At 41.3% G+C, this 27,617-nt stretch overlaps 1 protein-coding gene across 1 annotated transcript; it reads right to left on the reverse strand.

Annotated features, from left to right (window-relative positions):
- Positions 1 to 1,067: 1,067 nt before the first annotated feature.
- LOC136488632 (uncharacterized) lies at positions 1,068 to 26,606 on the reverse strand. Its single transcript, XM_066485493.1, has 6 exons — positions 26,260 to 26,606; positions 6,733 to 7,312; positions 6,013 to 6,498; positions 5,675 to 5,836; positions 5,426 to 5,582; positions 1,068 to 1,144 (listed from the first exon to the last, which is right to left on the reverse strand). Exons 1-6 carry the CDS (start codon positions 26,604 to 26,606, stop codon positions 1,068 to 1,070), a joined length of 1,809 nt encoding a protein of 602 aa, XP_066341590.1.
- Positions 26,607 to 27,617: the final 1,011 nt, after the last annotated feature.

Consider the following 27,617-nt stretch of genomic DNA (forward strand, 5'->3'; position numbering starts at 1 on the left):
ATCCAAGCCAAAGAAGATGATATTTATTTGAGAAAGCGGAGTTATTATTGTGTTTCTCTTGTCCTGATCCAAATGACTCTTTTTCCATGTTTGATGTCAACAAGCTTGCTCGACTTGCTGAAATATATGATGCGAATTTCTCTAATAATACGTGCAATAATAAGGGGACAACTTGAGACTTATATTCTTCATGTGAGGAGGCATCCTGCCTTTGCTACTTGTACAGATATTGAAATCCTAGCCACAAATTTAAAGATGATTACAACAGAAAAGCATCTGGTTTTTTCATTGGTCTACAAACTGATTGAATTGGCAGTGTCAGTGTCAACCACGTTTGTTGAAAGATTATTCTCAGCAACAAAAATTATCAAGTCCAAATTGCACAATAAGATTGCCGACGATTGGTTCAACAACTTGATAGTGTGCTATGTTTAGCAAGAATTATTCAGATCACTTGATGAAGCTACTATTCTTCGACAGTTTCAAAACTTGAAGAGTCAGAAAGATGCAACTTCCATGTAGTCGTATGCTTCATAGCTAGAAACTAACATGTATTTTCCTGTTAAGTTTGACTTAATTGATCCATATGTGGTCTTGTGAACATGTGCTACGATATGATTCTAGTTAAAACTAATGTGGCCGCCTTATTTTGCTTATACTATAATCCATGTTTCTGAGCGCTTGTTATTAGACTATGTTCTTGGCGCCGGGCTCATCAAATTCTCTGGGTCCATCACTGCTTATCCGTGATGTGACACAGTAGAACCATCCAACTATGGTTCTGTGAAACTGATTTTTCTTTACTATTTATATATGTCAAGAAGATAATAAATCGTTCTTGAAACAGACAAACAGTACTGTTTTTAATCCTTTAACAGACCTTAACAACATATCGAAACAATATATATTAAGTTTACAATCCACTAGATTGATGAACAATGAAAATATTGCTAAAAAAATTCATGGCACATCACCAAGAACAAACAGGAACCTTGATCAAGCCAGCTATCAGGCAACAAGGTTTCTAAGTAACATGAGACGATAGATCAGGCTTGACAAATGGACCCTTAAATTCCATTGGTTCTTAATATTTGGGTAGTATATTCTTCCTCAGCTGAAGTTTTCTCTTCCTCACAAGGGAACCCTGCAATTACAAAAATATGGAAAGGGGCAATAAGTTTTGAGTGGTATGTACCAAACTGATATATGAAAAACAAATAAAGAAAAAAAACACATATACAAGAACATAGAAGAATTTTACTTGACGAAAAAATTTCATAACTGATTATTCCAAACAAGGGCCGATGCTAAACTGACAATGGAACATAAGAGTTGTGCCACTAGTTAGGTACTCTCTCCATTCCAAATTATAATACATTTTGGCTTCTCTGGATACGTAATTTTTGCTATGTGCTTAGATACTATGTCTAAATGCATAGTAAAAACAATGCATCTGAAAAACCAAAACGTCTTATAATTTGGAATGGAGGGAGTAGTACCTATATTGCAATAATATATGTGGTGGTTTCGTACATCAACAGTCTTCGACATGAATCAAATAGATTAAAACTATTTTTATTTACATCTGATGTTATTATTTAAATACTTTATATATAGTCATTGAAGTTAAGAAGTTTGCATTCAAAAAACACTCAAGAAGTTTGAAAAAAGGGCAAAGAGGCACTGCTCCCACACCGTCCAGTGTGTTCAAAATGTATGCAAGGTGACTATGTAGGGCTAGTCTCAAGCCAAGCCACCGCTCCGCCCACCCCCCTCGTTGTTGCGTGAGTGGACATAGACACAAGGAAGGTGGTGGTGGGGCATCCTTGTTAGGGTGGCATATGCTCTCGCTGGCACTAGCGAGAAGGGCGCGGCGTAGCCAGCTTGGCTCAAAGCCGGTGCCACCATTGTTGGCTTTTGCTTAAGTTGACAGTGCCGATACATTTGAATGCTTCATTTCTCAATGGAGCCATTACCGTGCCCCTTCCCCCCCACATCAAGGTGGTTTTGATTGCAAAACCTTGTGCTAATTCTTCCAACGGGGTTGACGGTGTCTAGGTATTGTATCCTCCTTATTAGAGGCTTCACTTTGGTGCCCCTCCCCACTATGGCATCTGTTGAAGCAAGAAGCAAGATAGTAGCTGTTTGTTTACTAGTGCTGTAGAGGCTTGCTAGCAGTTTGACATTGGTGGATCTGTCGTGTGTTTGCTTTTGTTGTGTGGGTGGATTGTTGTTGGTAGTGGTGGTGTGGTTTTGACAGAACAAGTTATGAAGCGCCATGTATTTCAGAGCATGATGTGTTTAATAAGTTGGATTAAAAGGACTACTAGCATCAGACCACGACAAGTACCAAATTTTAGGAAATAATTTGGACACAGGAGCCACAAGGTGAAGTCACCATATATATTTTAAGCATTGTCTTTTGATATTACCCTTATTTATAGCTATATGTGAGGTTTGACTTCCTGGGCTCACATATGGTGTGTATCTGGTTTTGTTCTTAAAACCGGGTGCTACACGATTGTGGCTCATCCAGTGGATGGCATCACTGAACCCGCCAATGTCAAGTTGTACATCCATCAGGAATGGACAAAGGACAAGGTGGTGCTCGGCCAGGCCTGGCCTACGGGAGACGGGACCATTAATGGCCGCCCAATTCCACAGGGGTACGCTCGTGTCACCATTGACAGAATACTTGATAAGAAGTGTAACAAGATACACATTGAGTACCCCGTAGTGGAAGACAGGCCGAAACTTGGTCATAACAAGGGCTCTCAAGTGGCCTAGCGCAAGCGCTTCATTAAGCTTGACCACCAACTGTCCTTTGATGATGAGGACGATTGCGAGTCTTTGCCCACCCACGATGATCACTCACCATCTCCCAATAGAGATCACTCCCCTCTTCATCCCTTGCCATCACCTCCGAGAAGATAGAGGTCTCCTATTCCTCCTCGTCCGACTCCATCTTCATCAGCCCCAAGAAAAGAGAAGACTCCTCCTCCATCTTCATCAGCCCCGGGAAAATAGAATTCTCGTCGTCATCCTCCTCCTCCACCACCTCAGCCCAAAACAAGATCAAAGGCATCCTCGCAGTCACAGAAAAAGTCCTTGGATTCAGTCGCTAATGCTCCCAAAGTGGACCAACAAAAAAGAAAAAGGTCGTTCAGTGGCAGCGTTACAAACTTGATGGAAGAAAAATTTACAGCACACATCTTGAAGGAAGATTATATTAGTTTCTTCAATCTCTGTGCCTCACTGCCTATAATTTTGTTGAAGTCAAAATTCAAAAGGCAAACACAGAATCAGTACGCTACAACAAGAGCCAATGAAATACACAATGAAGATTTAAGGAAGATACATAAGTTCATCAAAGACAACCCCGAATTAACCATGGAAGAGGTCACGACCATCTATTATGATGTACAAGGGACGACAACACTGACAATGAAGTATGAAAGAGGCAATCTTTTGGTTCCCGATCACAAGTATAAAAATTTGACAACATATATGTGCCAGTTGCATGAATATTACATGGCTCAAACAACAGAGATGGAGGACTTTGGTTTTGAGATTATTATCCGTTCGCCACATGTTTTTAATTATCCTGAAGAAGAGAAATTCGATGTCGAGTGGGAGTGCTTGTTCTAGCTATACCAGAAATGCTCTCTTGATACACAAATGTTGATGCTGTGGACTACGTAAGTACCCTACACGCACAATATTACAATTAACTACTCTCTCGGGACACAAATTGTTAACTTTTGAGCACTTCCCATGATTTTATGTAGGTGTCTAGCAAAATTTTGCATTCTAAAAAACAAATGGGATAACATAGGCTTCTTGGACCCCTTGCGAGTCAATGAGAAGACATGTCTAGGCCTCCATGGATGTGACGTGGAAGATCTAAAACAGAGATTGATTGCTGTTTTCGATGAATTCAAGATGAAGAACAAAACCCACATACTTCTAGCTTATAACTGCGACTATGTAGGGCTAGTCTCAAGCCAAGCCACCGCTCCGCCCACCCCCCTCGTTGTTGCGTGAGTGGACATAGACACAAGGAAGGTGGTGGTGGGGCATCCTTGTTAGGGTGGCATATGCTCTCGCTGGCACTAGCGAGAAGGGCGCGGCGTAGCCAGCATGGCTCAAAGCCGGTGCCACCATTGTTGGCTTTTGCTTAAGTTGACAGTGCCGATACATTTGAATGCTTCATTTCTCAATGGAGCCATTACCGTGTCCCTTCCCCCCCACATCAAGGTGGTTTTGATTGCAAAACCTTGTGCTAATTCTTCCAACGGGGTTGACGGTGTCTAGGTATTGTATCCTCCTTATTAGAGGCTTCACTTTGGTGCCCCTCCCCACTATGGCATCTGTTGAAGCAAGAAGCAAGATAGTAGCTGTTTGTTTACTAGTGCTGTAGAGGCTTGCTAGCAGTTTGACATTGGTGGATCTGTCGTGTGCTTGCTTTTGTTGTGTGGGTGGATTGTTGTTGGTAGTGGTGGTGTGGTTTTGACAGAACAAGTTATGAAGCGCCATGTATTTCAGAGCATGATGTGTTTAATAAGTTGGATTAAAAGGACTACTAGCATCAGACCACGACAAGTACCAAATTTTAGGAAATAATTTGGACACAGGAGCCACAAGGTGAAGTCACCATATATATTTTATAGATTTTTGGATACGGTAGAATTAATTGATTATCTACATCCTCACGGAAAATGCCAACGGCAAAATCTTACTAGTGTTCTAGCAGAAATCAGAAACAAATTGAACAGCAGGACTTGTGGAAACAACCTAAGCTGGTGGTAATGAGTTCAGGTACCAAAGTGCTACATGTGGTTGCTACACATCAAGGGAAAGCGAAAATAAGAAAAATTAAATATGTATACCTCAGAAGTGAATCAATAACCAAAAAGGTAATTAAGTATACTATATACAATTCAGAACCACTAAGAATTATTTCTTTCAAACATTTGTGTTTCTACAAGCAATCCAAAAACTATAACATATTTTGATCAAACCAACCAATAACTATAACATGTTTTTCCTAAAGAAACTAACACTGTAATATGCAGCTTTAAGCATTACAGTGCTCCACATAATCATTTTTATTGTGTCTCCTACTTTCCAAGAAAAATTGCAGAATATCTGTTTATCTCTAATTGGATCAATAATGTTAATTGTTTTGTTCTTGATCATGTGGAACTTTCTTCATTCCTTTTGTTCATTTTTTGCCAAATATGGAAGAAAATTGCAGGGTGTCTATGTGTGTGTATATCAATTTTAACTTTTGCACCCACAGTAAGCAAGGAGTTTTCATTCACCTAAATTAAAGTACAGTAGCAAAAGTTAGCTTATTATGATACAAACAAAAGGTGGAATGGCGAAATGTAGAATGCAAAAGAACAGGTCTCAGTGAGCTTACATATGTTAAGTGAATCTAGGAACCTCAAAACATTGTGAAATGTATCATTGACGACATCACATTTTACTTCCACTATCCTTAGGTGTTCCGATATCATCATAGCTGGTCTCCGTGCTGCATTGAGGCATCCTTTCAGTTCTACTTTATATTTGGGTCCCTGCAGCAAGCATAAACAGTTCAACGAGATCAATTGATGAAATTTACAGTAATTTGCATTGCCACCATTTAGGAGGAAATAATATATTGTACCTTGCCGGAAAGAACGATAGTGAGCTTCTCTAGAACCAGTGAGTGTTCAAGAATGCGTGCTAATGGACGGCAATCAGGAGGCTCACACCAGTAATCATTGATCCACAGGGTCCTTAACTTGGAAAATGTAGGGCACCATCTCAAGTCTCTTCTGAAAACAAACTGAACCAATTGCAAAGATATATAATTACTGTTAACAAACAGGATGTGTTTCTCGTCATTTACAATAGCAAGCAGTTAACTAAGATATATAGTAACACATAAACATAAAATATACACAGTGGAACAGTGAACAATACAAACGAGTAGTGAATGAAAGACAAATTGAAGAAGTGTACCATTTCGTGGCCAGATATCAGGGTCAAATCTGTAGCTTCTGATAAGCCTCCGAGAAGTACACACTTTCCGGTAACTTCGCTGCTATTGTCATCATCAGAAAAGCCTTCTTCATCATGGTCGTCCTCATCATCTTCAGTAGAGGAATAGCCATAATCTACTTCAGCATGCTCAGATGCATAACTATCGGAATCTTCTTCATCACCATCGTCAATGTCACTGTATGAATAGCTGTAAGCAGCTTGGTTAACATGACAGCAATCCATGCGGTCGCCCTCACAAATGCACTCGTCCAAACACCAGTCTAGTTTAACATACGCCGCCGCCAAGTCTGGCATGCTCTCAAGCTGGGGAGTCCTGTCAGCAGAAGGGATGTCCAGCCACAGCCAGACCAGCCGTGGAACAAAAATCCGGAAGCGCCAGTTTGGGCAGGAGATGCAATCTTTGATGCTCAGCCGTCTCAGTGACGGTGACTCCATCTCCGACACCTCCGAGCATGGTTTCCAATATCGGCCGAAATCTCCTGATATTTTCGATATATCTTCTTTATCCGTAGGTGCCGATAATGAAATATCTATCTTTTTCGTACAAATTTTATTTAAATTTACTTAAATTCAAATTAAATTTTATTTGAATTTGGTTCGATATTTCCGATATATCCTGTTTATCCTCTTTATCTGTGACCCCCGATAAATTTTAATTTCCGAAAATGAAAACCTTGCCTCCGAGAGGTCGCATTTCTCGATCTTGAGGTCTTGCAGGGCAGGGCAGCTTGAGAAGTGGGCGAAGCTTGCACTGAACTCTATGCCGCAGAGATCTAGCCTCGTCAGGTACGGCGAGAACAGGGGCTCAGGTAGTGGAAACCATGGCATCTCGTCGGCCTCATTGTCAAAGATGTTGAGCGAGAGCCATTGGACTCTGCACTGTAAAACAAGGCCGATCCAACGATGGATGAAGGCCTCGTCGTCGTCATCGAACATGTCAAACTTGATCTCGCACATGTCGAGGGCGGAGCGCGAGATCATGCTGAGGCGGGCTTGCAGCAGTCGGTCCATGAAACCACGAACTTGCCCCACATATGTCGGTGTCGGTGTTCCTGTGACGTGCAGGCGCCTTACGAGCTCCCAGACTTGGCGCCAGCTCTGGGCAAGCACACAGGTCCGCACGGCCTCTTGCGCTGGAAGGAAAGAGAGGATGTGCTGGAGGATCTCATCAGGGAGGGCGCTCAGGTGATCTGCACTGCCGGTGGCGAAGGTCGGAGGCATCACCATCCGACTATGGTCTGGAGCCATTTGCTGTGCTCTGCATAGGAAAACAAGAACAGACAACAAGATTGATGGGAGTCAAAATTTCTGGTTCACAGTGTCATGCTAACGCACCCCCAGCACAACTCACTAAGATGAAAGTTTTTATAAAAAAGTTTCCGACTATAGAAAGAGTTCCATATATACTTCGAAGTGACTAACACAATTAATTTCACCTAAGTGTTTGTCTAAATGAATTGGATCGAACATTAGAGATAATTTTACATGTATTTCTAATTATTGCTCAACAAAAAATTATGAAAGAAACAAACTACTACCGCTGGCTCCCATGGACTGCGGCCTGAAATTCTAGTCGACTTCCGCCATACCCTCATTCATTCCCCAAAATTAGAGAAGGGGAAGGAGGAGGAATCTCGGAGAGAGCCAGTGAGAGAGTGAGGAATGTAAAAGAGTATTTACCGTCTCCTCATTCTACATCGATGAAATTTAGTAGGGAGGCTGCGGTTTCTGGTAACACATTCGCTTCTACCGCAAATAGATCTATATGTTAGAGAGAGCGAGGAATCCCATAGAGAGCTTAAGAAAGCGGGTGTAGATAAAGACGGGAACCAAAATGAAAGTATGGCAGACAGATCCTTTACCACCCGCTAGCACCACCCGCAGTGAATTCAAGGAGCTCAAGGCCTCTAGCGACTTCCTTGCTTTGGCCGCCAATAGATCTATGCTACAAAGAAAGGAATCATGAAGAGAGATTGTTAGAGAGGGGCAAACAAAGGTTGGGATGAAAGAGAGGAGCGGCAAACATAGCCCTTACTGATGCTAGCACCACCCTAGTGAAGTCGGGAACGGAGGACACGATCTGCGGCGGCAGCTCTCTAGGTTTAGCTACTAGAGAGAGAGAGCGAGTGAGGTCGAGGAAATGAGAAGGGGAGAGAACATCGATATTTTAAAAGGGGAAAGTGGATTGGACCATCACAGTGGGCCCTACGTGGGGGTTTTCTCGATCTGTGTGAGAAGATTTTCTTCTTAAGGGAAAAACCGGGGGCCGTCATCCCCCCGCACGTCGAGTTTTTTTTAAGAAAAGCCATGTGAGGGACCACTCTAGCACACAGTCTACAGTCTAAATAATAGTAAAACAAAGCAACTTTTTATTTATGATTTTTTCTGGAATTTTTTTTGATGGACCCAATTGATAAAATGCTTATTGTGGGTTTGAGACTTTCTTTTTGTTCCAATTTATGAAACCATTTCTTGTATATAAACTATTTTTCCAGACAGGGCATGGGTGATACATTATCTTGATCAGACATTGACTTCAAACCCACATGTTTGAGCTCCAAATGTTTCTTTCAGGTTGTGGGATACTATGTCTTTATGAAAGGAATTGTTGGATCATAGGGTTTCACAATGACGCTTCCTTCAGTGCTTCTCTTTGGTGAGAGACTGATACTTCTTCAAAAGTTTCTTAGCACCTTCTTCGTAACTATGTCATTTGAAGCATCTCTTCAACTGCACGAGTTTTCTTAGAAAAAAGGATTTTTATTTCGGTCCCTTGATCAATGTTTTCCTAATCGCTAAACTGTAAATAGTCGATCACCTACCGTTTAGCCATTAATTATTTGGGCTAAACAGTCCATTAAATGGGCTAAACACCCAATTAAGCAGGCTAAATGGAAACGACGTACCACCATGTAGCGTTTACACAATGTTTAAACGAGCTAAACGGTTGTTTAGGTGAACAGTGCCCTTCATAAGTTATTGACTTAACCATTTCATATTATAGTTATAGCTAGCGTCTAAATGATTAAAACCCACTCTCAATGGGTAAACAACAAAAAATACTAGTTGAAGCAACAAATTAACCATTGAGCCTATCAGAACACAATCGTCTGTGCTTGGCGAAGATCTCTAATGTCGCAATCTACAACAAATGACTTGCCCACTGCAATCTTGGTTTGTTGTACTTCTTTTGAAGGATGGACCCAAAGTGAAACATGGTTGGGCAATGTGGACCGTCTCCAGGATGGGCGTTGGGTGGTATTTGTCGATCAGGAGGGCATTGAAAAATTGGCTATGCGAAGCATTGGTCTATTGAACATGTGCCAAAACAGAGTAAAACCAGAATCTATTTCACAACTTCAAACCTTTTTACACCTCAATTCTAGGAATGAAAATGGGACCGATATTTCCCGAAAGCATTGGTCTATTCAAGCCCCTTCGCCCAATCCTCCTCGTCCTCCTCACCAGAGCTATTCATCAGCCATGGGTTCCTTCATGGTGCTGAGGTCCGTCATGGATCTGCGCCGACTCGACGGCGAACCAGGGTCAACATGGGAAAGCATCTACACACTACTACAGAATGGACTTGTTGTCCCAGGCGGTAACGGCCTTTAGTCCCGGTTACCGCGCCGGGACAACGATCCCGGGACTAAAGGTGGAACCTTTAGTCCCGGGTCATCGAGCCGGGACTAAAGAGGGACCTTTAGTCCCGGTTGGTGTTACCAACCGGGACTAAAGGTCCTCCAGCCGAGCAAACCTGGCTGCACCCTTTAGTCCCGGTTGGTAACTCCAACCGGGACTAAAGGTTCCTTTTCTTTTTTTTTGTTTAATTTGTTTTCAGTTCAGTTACACATATTTGTTTAATATATAATATGTTTTATGTACATATTCTACGCTGCTAATATAAATACACGCACGCATATAATTACATCTAATTCTCATCTCGAACATTATTATATTCGAATAAAGTATGAAACTATATATATTATAGATATATATGTATATATACAACACTTTCATAATCTTGTTCTCAAAAATAACGATATCAATAAACATTTAATTTACATCATTAGTTCCTTAGATCAAAGTAGAACTCGTCATTGAGATTTAACACTTTTTCTAGATGATATCCTGCTATTGACTCTTGAACTGCTTTCAGATGGTCTTTTTGCACGACCCTTCGTTTCAACCATTCAGTCTTGCATTTAAAATAAAAGGAAAAGTATTAATATATATATATATATATATTCATTTAAAAATAAATAAAAATTTGATATATACGTACTCTAAGGATATCTTCAGGAGTTCTTCTTATGTATGCAGTGATAAATTCACAAACGTAGTATCCACACAAGTTATTACCTGGTTCCTGCCGCAAACACCACTGTACGAGAAGAAGATTATTCTCATTATCTCACATGTAAATTGAAGTACGATATAGTAATTAAACACGTGGGGAAGTATATATAGTACTACTTACTGGTATTTCAACTACATTAAGTAGTGCCTTGCAATCCTTGCGGTGTTGCCGAATAAACTCTTTCCAAACCCTGTGCGACTAATAATGTACAATCGTTGATAAATTATGGCAAAGTCTATTCAATAATAGTTGTGCACGAGAGATCGAAATTACCCCTGGATAATGTCTATCATATCTTGGTATTGTGCTCGCTCTTTTCTCAATGAGTCCAAAATTACTAACTGACTTGAGTTTAACTCAATGACAATGAGTATCCAGTGAAACCTGCATTGGTTTATACACACACGTACATGCATATAAGTTGTATTGATATTACATAAAATGTGTAGACTACATTATTATTAACACTTACTCAAAGTTATATGGGAAAAGTATTGTTGTCTTGTGGTGCTGCTTCACGAAGAACTTCATGATATTCGTCTGTGCTTCAGATACCCAGTGGTCCTTGACAATAATATCAGTTTTGAATACGATATAAGGATAAATAAAGCCAACACTGGTGTCTTGTATTCTTTGGAGCTCTGACATCTGGAATCTGTATATAAATATAAGTTACATGTGAGGATAATTATATACACGTACGCATGGAAGTGAGTTTATTAAATAAAAGTAAGAATCACTGACAAACAAAAGGAGCTAATGATTGATTTGTCCAGAGCGTCCAAGTGGAATAGTTGATGCAATTCTTCGAAACTAATATGTAAGATGTCATCTACACGGAAGTAATGATGGTCTCTAAATCTGACAAAGATCCACTGCTCACCCCTGCCACACGCCTGCATGTACCACTTGTTGAGCAAGTACATTTGCGTACCCAATTCATTTAGAGCCGCAGGGTTGTACAGACTTTTGCCAAATTTATAAGTCTTCTAGGTATCAACTTTCAGGTTCTGGTTTGGAGCTTTGCCCGTCACTTGATCCAAGGTTAAACCAGTTTGTTCAAAAAAATCATTAAGGTCTTGAACCGACACTTCTCCAGAGTTGTCTGGTCGATAGACTTCTATGTTGGAACCATATTGATTAGCAACAACAAGATTTTGCATTGGTTGCTTCTATTGTTCGAGCTATGGGACATCATTCCCTGATGCTCTTTTCCTTTTATTATGTGCATCATGTGACTTCATGAGGGAGCGGTCATAGTCTGATAGTGGCAGTGGCTTACAAACTTCAAGCATCTTTTTCTTGTGAGCTTCGACCTTCTGCCTCAGCTGATCTCGTGGTATGTAAAAGTACGACTTCTCCTTAAGCTTCGCTTGTCTCTGCTTTTGGATATCTATAAAAAAATCTTTCACTTTTTTGCCTTCTTTAGCTGCTATTTGCTCATCAGTCTTTTCAGGAAGTATTTCTTGAGAAATAACTCTTTTTTGGGGGGTCTTCTTTGCCACTGGGACCTTAGACGTCTTTGTAGTGCGTCGCTGTGGAGGTGGTGGGGGCGGTGTTGGAGACCGGTGTGGAGGCGATGAGGCCGGTGTTGGAGTCCGGCGTGGAGGCATTGGAGATCGTTGTGGAGGCGGTGGGGCCGGTGTAGGAGTTGGAGATCGTTGTGGAGGCGATGGGGCTGGTGTAGGAGTTGGAGATCGCCGTGGGGATGAAGTCGTCTCGCCCCCCGCGACGCTGTGATGAGATGGGGAATGAATGATTGGGCTAGGTTGGGGGGAGACCCTGCTACAAAAACAAGTTGTGGTCAATTATTTTTGAAGCCACTATAAAATTAATGGAAAAATAATATTTCATTCACTATCATTCGTACCTAGGGTGAGGTAGGGGAAGTGGTGGTGCCCCAGGAATGATGATGAAGCATTTGCGCCATTGAATAAATGTCTTCTCTACTTCTCCTAGTGTCTTCTCCCCATCACCGCCTTCAATGTCAAGAGGAACATTGTTGTAACCTTTGAGCACTCTATCGACCGAGATGCTAGCATATCTAGGTTGAATAACTGACCCATGGATTCTTGGTGTCTTTGTTCGGTCTATTGGAGATACAACCCCGACAGCCACCATGATTGATGCATTATTACCATCTAGAATGTTCAGCTCACATGTTGTTAGAGGCTCGGTAATGTCATCAACAGGGAAGCGCAACCTAGCATCACCTTGAATAACTGGCAGCTCCATGGAAGCACAACTGCTTTTCATCTGACCAACGAGGCTAATGGTGACTCCCGGCGTCGATTGCATTTGACTCATTGCTAGCTACACTTGCCTCTTGATCTTCTCCTGCATTCTTGCCTCAAGAATTTTTCTCTTTCACGTGATTCAAGCAATGCTTGTCATGACTCATTAACAAATTGCTCCAATACACAGATTCGGTCTGCCTCCTCATCCTTCTTTCTCTGGCGGCTTCTGTAGGTATCCCTGTCTGCTGGGAATGCTTGTAGCCACGGAACCGCCCCATAGCCTCTTGTTCGACCACCGTGTTCGGGATTCTCTAGGGCATATGTCAATTCATCCTTTTCTCTGTTGGGCTTGAAAACACCACTATCAGCTTCTTCCCTAGCACGAGCTAGTCTCTGTGTTGCTCTCTCAATTTTTTGGCCGAAAATTAGCTTGCTAGTGTCTGGGTCTAGGCTTCCCCCATGAGCATAGAAGCAATTCTTCGCGCGTTGAGGCTAGTTCTTCTCTATTGTTTTAGGTATGATTCCCTTGGCAGTAATCTCTGCTTCTAGGTTCTGCCACTTGGGAATAGCACTCCTATAACCACCTGATCCCATGCGATGATGGTATTGCTTCTGTCGGGTATTCTGTTGATTCCTCATCACACATTCCTCACTCTCTTGAGATGTCTTGTATTGTACGAAGTCATCCCAATGGGACTCCAACTTGACAAACGCCTTAGCATTGAAATTCGGCATTTCATTCTTCAAGATAAACTTTTTATACAATGTTTTCTTCCAACTCTGGAACAATGTTGCCATCTTCTTCATTGTCTAATCCCTCACTAGCTCCTTCAAAGCATCATCTGCTTGTAATATGAAATGCTGAGTGATATCTCTCCAAGCTAGGTTCTTGTCACGATCAGATACAAAACTAACATTAAGAGCGGATATCTTCTGCTTCCATTCACGAGCACTAACTGGGATCCTATCCCTTACAATGAACCCACATTGATTGACATATGTCTGAGCATGTGGTCCCAATGGTTTGCCGGTGTCGGTGTCAAATTCAGATATTATGAAATGGCCCTCTAATGGCTTTTTTGGCCCTCAGACTTTCCTACTCTTGCCGGTGGTTGATGTAGATCCAGAGACCGGCTACATTAGTAGAAACACAATGATTAACAACAAATATACGTACGCATGCATCTATAAGAGATGATAGATAATCGAATATACCTCGCCAGTATTTTCTTACGTGACAATTTGTTAATCTTCAACCACCGGCATATTCAGGATATCATCATAATCAGCAAAGTATTGACTCGTGTCATCCACATTGGTGCCGGCGTTGATAATATTCGCCATTATGTCATCATTCAAGTTATCATCCGGAGCAGCCATTTGTATCTTCGAGATAACACATAGATATATAGAATTACTATGGCACATAACATAAGTACATGTGATAACACATATAGAATTACTAAATCCAATTAAATATAATAACACATAATATTTCATAAGGATAAACAATAATAAGGTATAGGCTTTGGAATCGAATAAAAAACACTTTCAATCCAAAAAACATGGAAATAAGTACATGTATATATACATATAGAATGATACAATTTTCTCTCTCTCTCTCTCAACACATAGAATAAGTGCATATGTATATATCTCTAGATATGCATGTGATAACACATAGAATGTCTCTCTAGATACAATTTTCTCTCTCTCTCTCTCAACACATGAAAATAATTAAGTACATGTATATATACACATAGAAATAATTAAGTACATATATATATGTATACATATAGAATCTCTAGATAGAATTAATTACTAAATCTAATTAAACCTAACATATATACATAGATAGAATTTTACTAAATCAAAATTAAATCTAACACATATAGAGAGAGAGAGATAGAATAATAATTACTAAATATATCAAAAACTATAATAAAAACTACCTAAAAAAACTATCTAAATAAAGTAATAATTAAATTTTAATACATTTAAATCTAATTAACATATATCAAAAAACTATCTAAAAACTAAGAATAAACTACTAATTAAATTTTAATACATTTAAATCTAACATATATATCAAACACTACCTAAAAAACTATCTAAAAAAACTATCTAAAAAGTATCTAAAAAACTATCTAAATAAAACAGGCTATGGATGCATGCATGGCCATGCATGGCGGCTGGGCGTGCTGGCCGGCCACGGAGCCGAGTAGAGCCGCGCGAGGACGACATACGGTGGAGAATCGGCGGCGCCGGGTGGGGCTCGATGACGACGGCGGCACGGGCGCGGCAGAGACGACGATCGAGGACGGGCGGGGGTAGACGACGACGATGGCGCGCGCGGGTGCTGCAGAGACGACGAGATCGATTCTAGATCGAAAAGTAGAAGATGAACCAGTCGATATATATAGGCCGGGACCCTTTAGTCTCGGCTGGTAACACCAACCGGGACTAAAGATTCTTTAGTCCTGGCTGGTAAGCCAAACCAGGACTAAAGGTCCAACCCTTTAGTCCTGGCTCGGCTTACCAGCCGGGACTAAAGGTATTTTTTGGGTAGGCAATTCCGCCCACTGTTTAGTCTCGGTTCCTGGCCTGGGCCGAGACTGAAGGCCTAAAATTTTTGCAGCCCGCCAAAGTGTTGTTTTTTCATTAAGGATTGTAGATCTTGATGAGCTGCTCAAATGAGATACTAAATGACCTCAGATGAAAAATCTCTGAATACCAAGTTTGATCATCTCAGCAAGATCTACAATTGTTACATAGCTCATTTTTCCATTTGAGAAAGTTTTATCAAACACTAGTCACAAATCCTTGATTCTCATATAGACTTTCTAAAACTATGTCACACATTTGTGAAATTTGAACTACATTTTGTTCAAACTTTCTCAAATGAAAAAATAGCCTATATAAGGATTGTATATCTTGATGAGCTAAACAAACTTGGTATTCAAAACTTTTCAATTGGAGACAATCTAGGGTTCCGAAAACTAGTTTGTAAAACTATATCTTGATGTCTTTGTTTTTTCCTCTTTTTGATTTTGTAGACATGTCTTTCACATATAACATCTGACTCACATCGGCAGCAAGGACGAATGGTTCATCTTTGTACCCAATATTGTTGAGGTCCACTGTTGTCATTCCATACTCTTTGTCGACTGTTACCCCTCCTCCGGTCAGCTTCACCCATTGGCACCGGAACAAAGGGATTTTAAAATTAGGTGCGTAGTCTAGTTCCCATATATCTTCTATGCGGCCATAATATGTTTGTATATTCCCATTTGGATCTGTGCCATCTATGCGAACACCACTATTTTTATTGGTGCTCCTTTTACCTTGGGCAACTGTGTAAAATGTATTCCCATTTATCTCATACCCTTGGTACGTGAGGATATGCCATGATGGTTGCCTAGCCAACAAAAACAGTTGCTCATCAATATTGTCATCGCCTTGACATTCTTTTCGCAACCAACCACTGAAACTTTCCATGTGCTGACGCCTAATCCAAGCTTCAGTCTTCCCTGGAAACTTGGATCGTAAGAACTCCTTATGTATCTCGATGTATGGATGCACCAATGATGAGTTCTGAAGAACTGTGTAGTGTGCTTTATTGAAATAATCGTCTTCCATGCCAATATATGTTTTCTTCCCTAAAGTTCCTTTACCACTGAGTCTCCCCTCGTGTCATGATTCGGGAACGCCAATCGGGGCAAGGTCAGGAATAAAGTCAACACAGAACTCAATGACCTCCTCTGTTCCATAGCCTTGGGCGATGCTTCCTTCAGGCTTAGAACAGACTTTCACATATTTCTTCAAGACTCCCATAAACCTCTCGAAGGGGAACATGTTATGTAAGAACATAGGTCCAAGAATACTAATCTCCTTCACCAAATGAACTAGGAGGTGTGTCATGATATTAAAGAAGGATGGAGGGAACACCAACTCAAAGCTGACAAGACATTGAACTAAATCATTCTGTAGAGTAGCTAGTTCCACTGGATTGATTGCCTTCTGAGAAATTGCATTGAGGAATGCACATAGCTTCACGGTGGCTAGACGTACATGTGGAGGTAGAATTCCTCTTAAAGCAACTAGAAGCAATTGCGTCATAAGCACGTGGCAGTCGTGGGTCTTTAAGTTTAGGAATTTCTTCTCTGGCATATTTATTATACCCTTTATATTGGAGGAGAATCCCAATGGGACCTTGATGCTGCTTAGACATTCGAACATGCTGTCCCTCTCTTCTTTGCTAAGCGTGTAGCTAGCAGGACTTAAGTAATGATGTCCATCATCTGTCTTCTCTGGATGAAGGTTGTCTCGTTCTTTCATGCCCTGCAAGTCCTGGCGTGCTTCAAGTGAATCCTTTGGCTTCCCGTACACACCCATGAATCCTAACAGGTTCACACAAAGATTCTTTGTCAGGTGCATCACGTCGATTGCGTTGCGGACCTCTAGGACTTGCTAATAGGGTAGCTCCCAAAAGATGGACTTCTTCTTCCACATGGGTGCGTGTCCCTTAGCATCTTTGGGAACAGATTCGCTGCCTTGTCCCTTTCCAAATACTACTTTCACATCCTTGACCTTTGCGAGTACATCTTCTCCGGTTCGGTTATGAGGCTTCTTTCGGTGGTCTGGCTTACCTTTAAAATGCTTACCTTTCTTTCTTACTTGGTGATTCAAAGGAAGGAATCGACGATGGCCAAGGTACACGACCTTTCAACATCTTTTCAAATATATACTATCAAGGTCATCAAAACAATGTGTGCATGCATTATATCCTTTGTTTGTCTGACCTGAAAGATTACTTAAAGCAGGCCAATCATTGATTGTTACGAACAACATTGCTCGTAGGTCAAAGTGTTCTTGATTGTACTCATCCTAGACATGTACACCTGGTTTGTTCCATAAAACTAGAAGTTCTTCAACTAATGGCTTCAGATACACATCAATATCGTTGCCAAGTTGCCTTGGACCTTGGATGAGGATCGACATCATAATAAACTTTCGCTTCATGCATAACCATGAAGGAAGGTTGTAGATACATAGAGTAACTGGCCAAGTGCTATGACTAGTGCTCTGCTCCCCAAAAGGATTCATACCATCTGTACTTAAGGCGAACCTTAAGTTTCTAGCCTCATTTGCAAACTCTGGAAATTCCCCGTCTATCGCTCTCCACTGGGACCCATCAGCTGGGTGTCTCAGCATATTGTCTACCTTACGGTCTTCTTTATGCCACCGCAACAACTTTGCATGGTCTTTATTTCTGAACAAACGTTTTAAGCGTGGTATTATAGGAGCATACCACATAACCTTGGCAGGGATTTTCTTTCTAGGACGTTGTTCACCCTCGACGTCACCAGGATCATCGCGCCTGATCTTATACCGTGCTGCTTTACATACCGGGCATTCATCCAAATTCTCGTATTCATTGCCATGGTAGAGGATGCAGTCATTAGGACATGCATGTATCTTCTAGATTTTTAATCCCAAAGGGCAGACAACCTTTTTTTGCTTCGTACGTAGTGGTGGGTAATTCATTTGGCTTCGGAAGCATCTTCTTTATGAGGTTCAATAAATTCCTAAATGCCTTGTCGGATATACCATTCTTTGCCTTCCACTGTAGCAATTCCAGTGTTGTACCTAGTTTTTTTTTGCCCCTCTTCGGCCGTCGGGTATAGCAACTTCCTATGATCCTCAAGCATGCGCTCGAACTTACTTTCTCTTTTTCACTTTCGCATTCTTGTTGTGCATCACGAATGGCATCGCCAAGAGCATCACCGAGATCATCTTCTGCCGCTACCTCTTCTTCATCTCTCCCCATTGTAGTATCATCAAAGGCAGCATACTGAGCAATAATGTCATCAATGTCTAAATCTTCTCCTTCACCTTCTTCCATCATGACCCTGCTTTCTCCAAGCTTAGTCCAACATATATAGTTTGACATGAAACCTGACTTAAGCAAATGTGAATGAAGACTCATTGAGCTTGAATATTCCTTTAAATTCTTACATATGGCACATGGACAGCACATAAAACCATCCCACTTATTTGCCTCGGCCACACCTAAGAAATAGTGCATGCCCCCAATAAAGTCTTGGGAGCGGCGATCGGCATTATACATCCAATGGCGTGACATAATCTACATTACACGACAAATTATGAAAACCTTAAACATAATTAAGTATTTTATTACACAACATAGATGACACACACACGGTTGATTAATTAACTAAGCCTGGCTACAATGTAAGCAATCCCAACTATCACTAAACAAACTAAAACTACAATGCACTTCAGTAACATAATTATTTCATGATCGTACGTAACTAAAACAGACAAATCATTCTTCTATTGAATATCAATAAGCTTCTCCTGCTGGCTCACTGCCTCATCATCAGCAGCCGCTACCTCAAGCGCACCCAAATTCTGCACGTATGTAGCATAATCTTCCTCCCAGTACCAACCATCGCATCCATTGCCCTCCCACTGAAATTAAAGCCAAAAAATATTTAGTCAAAAATATTCAAGAAAAGCAGGTCAATTAGCCATAATTATAAAATGCGTAAGAAACTCACATCGCGATCCGGGCACTTATAGAAAACACGACCCTTGTTGGGTTGACTCGGTACTCCATCACAATCTTCTGCTTATACTTGCCGCAGATAATGAGAGGGAGTTCTGGCCTCAGTCGTTTCGCAACCGAACGAGAGGCCGAGGATCCGGTACCAGTTGTCATCTACTTTCTATACTTATTTTTGCAAACTAGTGTAAATTTTATATTTTCTAAAATGATATATTTAAACAAAACTAGTACGGATTTCGCATGTTTCAATAAATAACCATCCATACTAGTTGACCTTGCTTACGTGATCATCTCGGCCAGCATTTCTCCACCGTATGGCACCGTACTTAGCCAAGGAAGAGCTCTGATTCTACGAGAAAGGGAACACGGTCTTTCACGACCGTTGCCACTCTCCCTCGTAGAATCAAAGTTTCTCCTTGACATCTGTTACCGCTCGGCAGAGAACATGTTGGCCGAGCTGAACACGGTCCGCAAGTTCAACTAGTACGGATTTTCTATAATTTTCTAACTATTTACTAAGTTTTTCATTTCATGGAAAATTTAATTCTAAAAAATAAAAGGCATGATTTCTAAGTAGTTCATTTCATGGAAAAAATAATTCTAAGTGACCTGCTCGATATCGGCGAGCTCAGGGATGTTTAGGTTGCCGAGGATAGTAACATTTGTAGATGACATTTGTAGGTCTGAAGTTATCAAATATCCATCAAATTATAGCTCAAAAACATGTTTCAATAAATAACCATCCGTACTAGTTGACCTTGCTTACGTGATCATCTCGGCGAGCATTTCTCCACCGGACGGCACCGTACTTGGCCAAGGAAGAGCTCCGATTCTACGAGAAAGGGAACACGGTCTTCCACGACCGTTGCCGCTCTCCCTCGTAGAATCAAAGCTCCTCCTCGACGTCCGTTACCGCTCGGCAAAGAACATGCTCGCCGAGATGAACACGGTCTGCAAGTTCAACTAGTACGGATTTTCTATAATTTTCTAACTATTTTCTAAGTTTTTCATTTCATGGAAAATTTAATTCTAAAAAATAAAAGGCATGATTTCTAAGTATTTCATTTCATGGAAAAAATAATTCTAAGTGACCTGCTCGATATCGGCGAGCTCGCGGGCGTTTAGGTTGCCGAGGATAGTAACATTTGTGGTCTGAAGTTATCAAATATCCATCAAATTATTGCTCAAAAACATGTTTCAATAAATAATCATCCGAACTAGTTGACCTTGCTTACGTGATCATTTCGGCGAGCATTTCTCCACCGGACGGTACCGTACTTGGCCAAGGAAGAGCTCCGATTCTACAAGATAGGGAACACGGTCTTCCACGACCGTTGCCGCTCTCCCTCATAGAATCAAAGCTCCTCCTTGACGTCCGTTACCGTTCGGTAGAGAACATGCTCGCCGAGCTGAATACGGTCCGCAAGTTCAACTAGTATGGATTTTCTATAATTTTCTAACTATTTTCTAAGTTTTTCATTTCATGAAAAAATTAATTCTAAGATCACGTAAGCCGCCGGGGACGAGGATGGCGCGTGCTCCAGCGAGGACGAGCGAGGCGTGATTTTGATGAACTAATTTAACTTTTGTTTATCCAAACATATATGCAAATCATCATGTGATTTTGAGCTAAAAATGACATATAAAATCATAATAAAGTCCAACATATAAAGTTACACATGCATCTACATCGCAAAATGAGATAAGCTACTGATAAAACATAAGAGGATTAAGTTTGTTACCTCCAAAATCGAAGAGCAACACCAATGGAGGGGGAGAGAGCAATAACAACAGCAAGCTGAAGAACAGAGACAGTGAGTTTGAATGGAATGGCTCGGGCTCGGAGAGAAAGAAATGAGCTGAATTATAGGCCGGGATAATTAGTCCTGGTTAGGGGGCCAAACCGGGACTAAAGATTAATCTTTATTCCCGGGACATCACCCAAACCGGGACTAAAAGCTTTAGTCCCAGCTGGTATTACTAACCGGGAATAAAGGTTTAGTCCCGGTTGGTAATACCAGCCGGGACTAAAGATCCCTGCTCCACGGACGACCGCTGGGCAGGGACCTTTAGTCCCGGTTGGTATTACCAACCGGGACTAAAGGGTCCTTTAATTCCGGGGGCAAAAAATGCCGAGGCTAATGCCAAATTGGGACATCGTTATAAAGTCCGTTCTCTAGTAGTGACAGCTCGAGCAACCAACCGAGACTAAAGGGTCCTTTAGTCCGGGGGCAAAAAAATACCGAGGCTAATGCCAAATTGGGACATCGTTCTAAAGTCTGTTCTCTAATAGTGACAGCTCGAGCAAGGCGGCCTATGGATGCTGGAAGCAAGGGCAGAAGATGATGGTGGAAGGCCTGAAGCTCTATGTGCGCCGTGTTGAGCAGCCGGATCTCAACACTTCCATCTCCATGACTCCATCCGCCTGAGCAACAAGGCGTTTTGAAGCATCGAAGCGGAGCTCTGCGTCCCCCCACGGCACACTGGAGGCCGAGGGCAACGTCAAAGTCGCGCACCAGGGGCTGCTCGTCCTCATCGTCAAATCCACGTCTGGCAGCACAGCAGCCGCATCTACTGCCTCATCTACGACACCTGCCGAGAGACCTCGTCGCTTCCTACACACGAACGCTCATCCCCGGCCGCCTCCCCGTCCCCGGCTGGGATGTCAAGATGGTCCTTGCATTGTGGCGTGTAGGTACTAGTCCCAACCCGTCAAGCAGGACTACCTCAGCCTGTGCACTCCGGTGACAAAGGAGAAGCCCTTCCTCGAGCTTCCTGGCCCCCTCTCGATAGGTGGACGGGCAAGGTCTTCTGGGCTGACCTCTCGCTGGGCCTCGCATACTATGAATCTGCGACTTGTGCACTGGGAACTCCGTCGTGGAGTTCATCGCCCTGCCCCGTGGGTATGAGATTCGCCCTGGGTGTGCTTTGGAATGAACTTTGGAACCAGCTAGGTCAACTTCATGGAGGCATAGATGTGGGATGTGGAGCCCCTGTAAGTATCCCATGCAGATGCCGTATGGTACCGTCTACGTCTTGCTACACGGCCCAAGGAGGAGGGGAGCTGATTACATCTGTAGCTTTGACCTGGGGCTCCATAGTCCATGTGCCTGTTTAGTTCTCAAAATTTTGTAAAATTTTTCAAGATTCCCCGTCACATCGAATTTTTAGACGCATGCATGAAGCATTAAATATAAATAAAAAATAAAACTAATTACACAGTTTAGACGAAATTCACGAGACGAATCTTTTAAGCCTAATTAGACTATAATTGGATACTAATGGTCAAATAACAACGAAAGTGCTACAGTACTATTTCTCAAAAAAAAATCGCCAACTAAACCAGGCCCATAGCTCCCTATGGCATGGACGATTTCCTGACCACCATGCCATGGGCCGTATTATCTTGCCTGACAACTTGTTCACCAAGTGCAGTCCTCCCCCACTTGAGAGCAATCTGCCAGCACACAAGAGGAAGCTGGCAAGCATCGTGAGGCAGAAGCCGAAGCTTTGTCCTTGCACTTGCTCAGTAAGGGGTGGGTTGAAGTTAAATGGAGCACGCTGAAAGGCAACATTTGTGCATCTTGTATTGGATTTTCTTTCTGCGAGACGTTTCAAGTGCCGACCTTGCTTCCTGGTTTTGTTCTTCGTTGCGCCCGTTGATATTTAGACTCTGTTGCTTCAATATATTGTAATATAATGCACTTATGGAACCTGGATTTACCAACTTATTATTCTCGCTTTACAATAAATTTGCCATAAAAAAACTATAGGTACAACAGAAACGCAAAAACCTCATCTTATCAAGCATGGATCAAATTTCAACAAGTATGTAACTTTATTCATTGTTTGTATTTTCGTTTTGCGCTCAACCATGTGCATATATTGAGATTGAGACTACCAACTGTGAAGCAATGAGTAGTGTTACTGTATCCATGTGGGACTACAAGCAAGACGATTTGCGTGTGTCCGGTCGCGTGATTTATAACCAAAAGCAAATGGTGGTAGCTAGATCTGACTGTGGAGAACCAAGTAATAGATGGCTAGGTGGATCCAACGGTCCCTGACACTGTCGGGTCAATCTGCAATCCGACAGTGATATTCCAACCACAACGACTGATGGTTTGTGGCTCTAATGAGCAATGATATATCATTACTGAGTCATGGCTCTAGTGGCCTGTAGCTCTGGCTTTGGATCCCGAAGGTGAGTTTGGCCGTAAGGTGATCACTTCTCACTATCGGAAACAGCAGATTTGCCAAGTACAAAAATGTTTGCCGAGTGCATTATATCGGGCACTCGGCAAACAAGCTCTTTGTCGAGTGCTGCAAAAAATATTCTTGGCAAAATAATGGCACTCGGCAAACAAACTCCTTGACGAGTGCTGAAAAAAACACTCGGCAAACTAAGAAAAAACACTCGGCAAAACAGAGACACTCGGCAAAAAACCACCACGTGGACATCCGTTAGTTAGTGTGTCGGCCATTAGGAGTTTGCTGAGTGTCCGTTAGTGGCACTCGGCAAAGAAATAAGTTTGCCGAGTGTTTTTTCCCGCACTCGGCAAATAAATAAGTTTTCTTTTACTTCTGGCCTTGAAACTTTTTCTACTCTCTACATACAACATGTGGTACTCCATGTTATGGTTTGGTATATTTCTGGATGTGTTTGCTATATTTAATTAATTTATTGCATTTCAAGGAATTTTTTGGTATAAGTAAAATTTGAACTGCAAGTGATTCAAATAAAAGAATAAAATGAGTAGAAAAATGATATTCATGTTATTGAGTCCAGTGTGAGGCCTTATTAGGGAAATGAAAAGAAATTTCAAACATCTTGTTCAGGAAACACGACCACGAACGTGTGGTCGAAGGTTTTTAAATTCTAAAAAAGCAAACAAAGTCTGAAAATCATCAGATTTGTCAAGATCTCATGATATCATATGTGGAGGCTGTGGTAAAAAATTATGTGGAGGCTGTGGTAAAAAATTGAGAAGGTTTCACACAATCTGTCACGTACGGTGTTTACAAACCGAAGTATCTCAGAAGAAGAATCGTAGCGTTGAGAAGGATTCAGTAAGATTTGGAATCAAAGTGACGATCGAATTGGGGTTTGACTTTAAAACTTTTTGTATAAGCAATAGAGAACATAGATTGATTCATGTGTAATTTTAGTAATTTTTTTGGATCCATTTGATAATTTTAATTTATTAAGTGCAATTATAGAATTTTAATTGATATAAATTGAATTTGAGCCATAACTACATCAAATAATAAGTTTTTTTTTCTCTTCTGACCTTGAAACTTTTTCTACTCTCCACATACCACATGTGATACTCCATGTTCGGATTTGATACATTTGGTATATTTCTGGATCTGTTTGCTATATTTAATTAATTTATTGTATTTCAAGGAATTTTTTGGTATAAGTCAAATTTGAACTGCAAGTGATTCAAATAATAGAATAAAAAGAGTAGAAAAATGATATCCATGTTATTGAGTCCAATGTGAGGCCTTATCCAAAAAATGAAAAGAAATTTCGCACATCTTGTTCAGGAAACACGACCAAGAATGTGTGGCCAAATGGTTTTTAAATTCTAAAAAAACAAACGAAGTCTGAAAATCATGAGATTTATCAAGATCTCATGATACCATATGTGGATGCCATTGTCAAAAAGTGAGAAGGTTTCGCATAATCTATTGCGTACGATGTTTACAAACCGAAGTATCTAAAAAGAAGAATCGTAGCGTTGAGAAGGATTCAGTAGGATTTGGAGTCAAAGTGACGGTCGGATTGGGGTTTGACTTCAAAACTTTTTTATAGGCAATAGAGAATATATATTGGTTCATGTGTAATTTTGGTATTTTTTTGGATCTGTTTGATAATTTTCATTTATTAACTGCAATTATAGAATTTTAATTGATATAAATTGAATTTGAGCCATAACTGCATGAAATAATATTTTTTTTCTCTTCTGATCTTGAAACTTTTTCTACTCTCCACATACAACATGTGGTACTCCATGTTAGGATTTAGTATATTTCTGGATCTGTTTGCTATATTTAATTAATTTATTGCATTTTAAGGAATTTTTCGGTATAAGTCAAATTTGAACTGCAATTGATTCAAATAATAGAATAAAATGAGTAGAAAAATGATATTCATGTTATTGAGTCCAGTGTGAGGCCTTACCCGGAAAATCAAAAGAAATTTCGAACATCTTGTTCAGGAAACACGACTACAAACGTGTGGCCGAATGGTTTTTAAATTCTAAAAAAATAATCGAAGTCTGAAAATCATGAAATTTGTCAAGATCTCATGATATCATACGTGGAAGCTGTGGTAAAAAATTGAGAAGGTTTCGCAAAATCTGTCATGTACGATGTTTACAAACCAAAGTATCTTAGAAGAAAAATCGTAGCATTGAGAATGATTCGGTAAAATTTAGAGTCAAAGTGAAGGTGAAATTGGAGTTTTACTTCAAAACTTTTTGTATAGGCAATAGAGAACATAGATTGGTTCATGTCAAATTTTGGTAATTTTTTGGATCCGTTTGATAATTTTAATTTATTAACTGCAATTATAGAATTTTAATTGATATAAATTGAATTTGAGCTATAACTGCATAAAATAATGGAATAATATTCCTAGAAAAATCAAATATGCATTGTTGAGTGAATTTGACTAGGTTTTTTCAAAATACATTGGAACAAATTTAGTAAAACACGTTATGGAAAAGGTGAAGAAATATGCATGAAATATGAAGTTGGTTTGCCGAGTGTCATATTGGGGACACTCGGCAAAGTCCCTCACCTGGCCCCACCACGCACAGTTTTTTATAGTTTTCTAGCGTTTGGAAATTGGAAAAAAAAACAAAAGGGGTTTGCCGAGTGCACTCTATATGACACTCGACAAAGCCTAGGTTTGCCGAGTGCTAGATCGCGGGCACTCGGAAAATCGTTTTGATTTAAGGTGCGCTGGCCACCCCCGCGTCTCACACACACGCACGCACCAGACACACATAGCACACACCGCTGCCCGTGCGCCCACCGCCACCACCACCCGTGCGCCCACCGCCACCGTTTCGCCGCCCCGGGAGCCCGCCGCCATTTCGCTGCCCCAGGAGCCCACCGCCATCGTTTTGTCCCCACGGGAGCCCACCACCGCCATTTTGCCACCCCAGGAGCTACCCACGTCTCCGCAACATCGGCCGCCTCCTGCGTGTTCACGCCACCAACCGCCTCTATGCGAGTTCACGTCGCTGGCCACCTTCTCTGCGAGTCCACGATGCTGGTAGCCTCCTGCAACATCCACTCCAGCAAGCAGGGCGAAGCTGCCTCCACAACGCCGGTGCATCTTGGGTTTCATGGCCGCACGTTGTTGGTGCCCTTCCTATGTGCGCAAGGTACTGCTGCTCTCTCTCAATCTCAGATCTGGATAGTAGTGGTGGAAATTAGTAGGTGTAATGCTGCTGTCTCAGGATTTGTAGGGGTGGAAATTAGTAGGTGTAAAGCTTTTGGTTTGATTTGGTGAATAAAAATCAATTTGCAAGAACTACAGTGACAGCTTCGATTATTAGGCATTAGTGATACCTTAAGATCATCAGTTAATTGAACTAAAGAAGTGGATTTACTAGAAACTAAAGAGGCAGTATAAGCTGTGTATGTGGTTGTCGGCCATCGTGCCGTTGGTTTGCTGTGTATGTGGTTGTCGGCCATCGTGCCATTGGTTTGTTATAGGTTGTGGTTACCTCACCATGCAGGGGAGGTGCTGCCAAAATTTACAATTGACACTTATTATGTTCCTTTGTTGCAGGAGAGGCCATTGCAAAGATCGTTCCCCACCGTCCTCGACTCGTCACTATGCCCTACAGCAAGATGAGGCATCCTACACCCCTCTTTCCATATGATGTGAAACATACGATGTTTGTATATCACGTAACCTAGCTAGGCGTCTCCCGTTCGAAAGAGATATGGTTGAAAATATGTAGATCTTTGCATATCTATAACCATATCTGTTTCGAATTGTTCATGTTTTTTAGACAGCCTGAGGATATGTAGATGGGGTTAGTTTCTATGCTCTACTCTAATCTGAGACAGAGTTTCTGTAGCATCTCCCTGTTGTTGTCTGGATACACAATCTCCATGCCAGAACGTGTATTTGGAGAACAGCGGGGAGGTGCTGCTAAAATTCTATCTCAGATATGAGTAGACCATGGAAACTAACCCCATCTACACATCCTCGGGTGGGATTAGGACCTATCTTCACCTATTTGACAGTATAGGAACCTATAGATGCAATTGATTTTTATATTACTTGCTAATATGATAGAGGATGTTTGACCGTCAGTGGATGTACACGGGCTACTCTAGTTAGGGT

This window comes from Miscanthus floridulus, chromosome 10, assembly GCF_019320115.1.
Source record: "Miscanthus floridulus cultivar M001 chromosome 10, ASM1932011v1, whole genome shotgun sequence".
Taxonomy (NCBI): domain Eukaryota; kingdom Viridiplantae; phylum Streptophyta; class Magnoliopsida; order Poales; family Poaceae; genus Miscanthus; species Miscanthus floridulus.